This window comes from Nicotiana attenuata, chromosome 9 (assembly GCF_001879085.1).
Source record: "Nicotiana attenuata strain UT chromosome 9, NIATTr2, whole genome shotgun sequence".
Lineage (NCBI taxonomy): Eukaryota > Viridiplantae > Streptophyta > Magnoliopsida > Solanales > Solanaceae > Nicotiana > Nicotiana attenuata.
In genome coordinates this window covers 29048264-29051681 of record NC_031997.1, presented here as the reverse complement: position 1 = coordinate 29051681, position 3418 = coordinate 29048264, and the positions used below count along the sequence as shown (strand labels likewise).

The window sequence follows — 3418 nt, the reverse complement described above, 5'->3', positions numbered from 1 at the left end:
ACTCAAAGGTCTCTAATTAGTCAAGCCCTAACCCCAATTTACAACTAATTTTCCTTAATTTTTCATGCTTATAATGATAAAAATCACTCCAATAACGAGTTTAGGGACCAAAGACCTTACTCCAATGAATTCCTCTGAAAATCTCCCTTGAAAATGCTCCCCAAGGCTTCTCCCCGTTTGAAAAGAGGTGAAAAATGGCTAAAATTTGCGAAGGCAAGAACTTATATGTTTCTGCCCAGCTAAACCGCATCTGCGGCCCTGGGACCGCATATGCGGTCCCGCTTCTCCGAGGACATGGTCCCATCTGCGACATTCACTTAAAGCCTAGCTTCCGCACCTGCGATTAACCTTACGCAGATGCAGGGCCGTTTCTGCGCTGAAGCTCCCGCTTCTGCGGTCCCTGCTGGCTTCTCCTTTTTACGTTTCTGCGATGACAATGCCGCTTCTGCGGCTACGCACCTACGGGACCCCAACCGCAGGTGCGGCTATGACAGGAGACCAATAGCTGAAGCTGCTAAACAACTCCCAATTCTTTCGTCAACCTTCCGTAACCATCCCGAGAACCCCGGGACCTCAACCAAAAACACAAACAAGTCTATTACCACTGCCCCAATTTATACCAATCCTTAAAACACCTAAAACAACATCGAAACACCAATTTAACATCGGATTCAAGCCTAAGAATTTCAAAAACTTAAAATTTACGCTTTCGATCAAAAAGTCTATCAAACCTCGTTCGAGTGACCTGAAATTTTGCACACACGTCACATTCAGCCCTACGGAGCTACTCCAACATCCGGAATTCCATTACGACCTTCAGATCAAAATCTCACTATCGAACCGGAAACTTCAAAAATTCAACTTTCGGCATTTCAAGCCTAAATTAGCTACGGACCTCCAAAACACAATCCGAACACGCTCCTAAGCCCAAAATCACCCAACGGAGCTAACAGAATTATCGAAATTCCATTCTGATGCCGTCTTCACACTGTTCCGACTACGGTCATTTCCAAAACTTAAGCTCTCATTTAGGGACTAAGTATCCCAAAACTCTCCGAAATTCCAAATTATTCCTCCCCTCCACTCACAAAAGCATAAACAAATACGGGGAAAGCAATTAATAGGGGATCGGGGCGTAAATTCTAAAAATGACCGGCCGGGTGGTTACATTTTAAATGAAAGATTTATTTAAAATTAACTATCATAGCAGTCTTAGTGGATAACGTGCGATAATTTATATTTTAATTATGACATAAAATACTCTCAATTTAATGATTTATAATTAAGAAAAAAGTAATTTGAATAGTCAACGATTTATTAAGAAAATTTGAGGATTTACAAGGTTAGTTACATACAAGGGAAATTACCAGCTATGTCCATTTATAAGTAGCTCATTACAAAAATTGGCCAATTGAATAAATATTATTAATATTAGCCAAATTAGCCAATTAGCTATTTGTAGCAAAAAAATATCAAATTTTTGCTTTGTTTTTAGTAGGTGTTATTAGAATAGATTGGGCACAACTTAATGAGCTTGAATCTCAATTTTGGGATGATTTGGTGATGTTTTGAGGTGGTTTGAATTGAAAATTCGAAGTAAAAGCTGAACAAGAAAAAAAAATGATATGTGTATCACACTGTGTATCATTTGTGTATCACATATGTATCATATTTGTGTCAATTGTGTATCACATGTATATTTATGTATACTTGTGTGTGAGATACATGTTTGATACATGTGTCGCAGAAGACTTTTTTGAACTCGATTTAATTACGAATTTTGATGCAAAACCAGTTCAAATCACCTCCAATCTTCCTCAGATTTTTTATATTGACTTATCTATATATTTTCAATGAATTTCAACTATACCCATTGAAAAGTTCCTTTTTTGTTTAGATTTTTGGAATATTGTATAGATTTTTGTATTTCATCACCTTATTTGCTACCCCGTCCATGAAATTTCCTTTCCGTCTTGTATCTAATATTGCTAATCACGCCTAATAATATGGAAGGTGATTTTTGCATGTGATTTTTGAGAGAAATAACCCTATTATTTTGTTTTTCAATTTTTGTTGGCTAGTTTTGGTATAACGGTAAAAAGCCAGAGAAAGACGAAGCTGAAAATGTTACCAATTTATCTGGAAAACAAGATTTTGGTGAACTCAATTTTCCGGTAACATATTTTTTTGTGAAAAGAAACGTTTTCTAATTTACAGGAATTAATGAGAGCTGTTTTTATTTTCAGGAAAATGGCGAGGATAACCTCGAATGGGTAGCTCATTTTGTTGAAGATTCATTCACGTACACTGCCGGAAAATTACCGAACCAGGCGGAGATGAAAACTCCGGTCCAAGACAACAAGTCATGCTTTACCACTCCGGTTCAAACCGGGTCAAGAATCAAACATACAACCGCCGCCCGAGTTTGGTCACTTTCATTAACCGAGTCAACTTCTACTTCCTCTTCCTCTTCCTCCACTACGACGACGACGTTGTTCTCGTCATCACCTTGTTTCATTCATACAGCAAAGTCGATAGTACGGAAGCCGGCGGCGGCGAATAAGCGGAGGAAGAAGACGGCGGGAGCTGCGGTCCAGTGGCGGGCCGGTCCAATGGGTGCGAAAACTCTTTGCAATGCATGTGGGGTCCGGTTTAAATCTGGTCGGCTCTTGCCGGAGTACCGGCCGGCTTGCAGCCCGACGTTTTCGACCCAGCAACATTCCAACAATCACCGGAAAGTTTTAGAGATGCGGCAGAAGATGGAAGTAGAAGGCGGCGGTTTGGCTCTATCCGGTTCAGAATTTTTGAAGAATTAACTTTAATAGGGTAGGGTTTTTTTATTCGAATAAAAAGTAAGTTTATGGACTTTTTATTTTAGGGAAGAAGCAGTAGAAATTTTAGAGGGAAAAAAGAAGAACCGGAGTTGGTCCGGTTTATTGTACATTTCTGATAGGGCTGGGCATATATCGGGTATAATCGATAGCACGAACCGAAAAAAGCTTATTGGGGTATCGATATCGGGTTATTCGGTTAACGGTTCGATAATGGTTTAGTATTTTTTCACTATTGGATTATCGGTTCCGGCCTCGGTTTGCCCAATTTCTTAACGGATTAACTGACATCCCAATAAGATTTAATAAAATTATGATTTTACCCTTAAGTATATAAATACATCTAGGGCTTCATTCTCTCTTTTCCTCCCAATTTTTCCAGTCGCATTCAAGATTGAAATTTCATAGTTCACTCTTCAGACTCCGATTCACTTCTTCATTAGTTTTTCTTCAAAATTCAATTTTTTGGCAGACAACAAAAAAATTATTATTTATGTTCTTGTTAACTGCTATTTCCAGTGAATCGGAGATGGAATGTTTGTGGAGTTGGAGTATCAATTTTGGAGATTGCACAGGTCTTGAATTTG

General features: G+C 38.8%; 1 protein-coding gene across 1 annotated transcript; it reads left to right on the top strand.

Annotated features, from left to right (window-relative positions):
• Positions 358–2816, top strand: LOC109232618 (GATA transcription factor 5-like). Its single transcript, XM_019398377.1, has 3 exons — positions 358–547; positions 2107–2174; positions 2247–2816. Exons 1-3 carry the CDS (start codon positions 358–360, stop codon positions 2814–2816), a joined length of 828 nt encoding a protein of 275 aa, XP_019253922.1.

Coding starts and splice junctions, on each gene's coding strand:
- LOC109232618 (XM_019398377.1), top strand. CDS start 358: ATGCAGGGCCGTTTCTGCGCTGAAGCTCCCGCTTCTGCGGTCCCTGCT. Junction 548..2,106: donor AATTCTTTCGTCAACCTTCC/GTAACCATCCCG, acceptor GTAAAAAGCCAG/AGAAAGACGAAGCTGAAAAT. Junction 2,175..2,246: donor TTGGTGAACTCAATTTTCCG/GTAACATATTTT, acceptor TTTTATTTTCAG/GAAAATGGCGAGGATAACCT.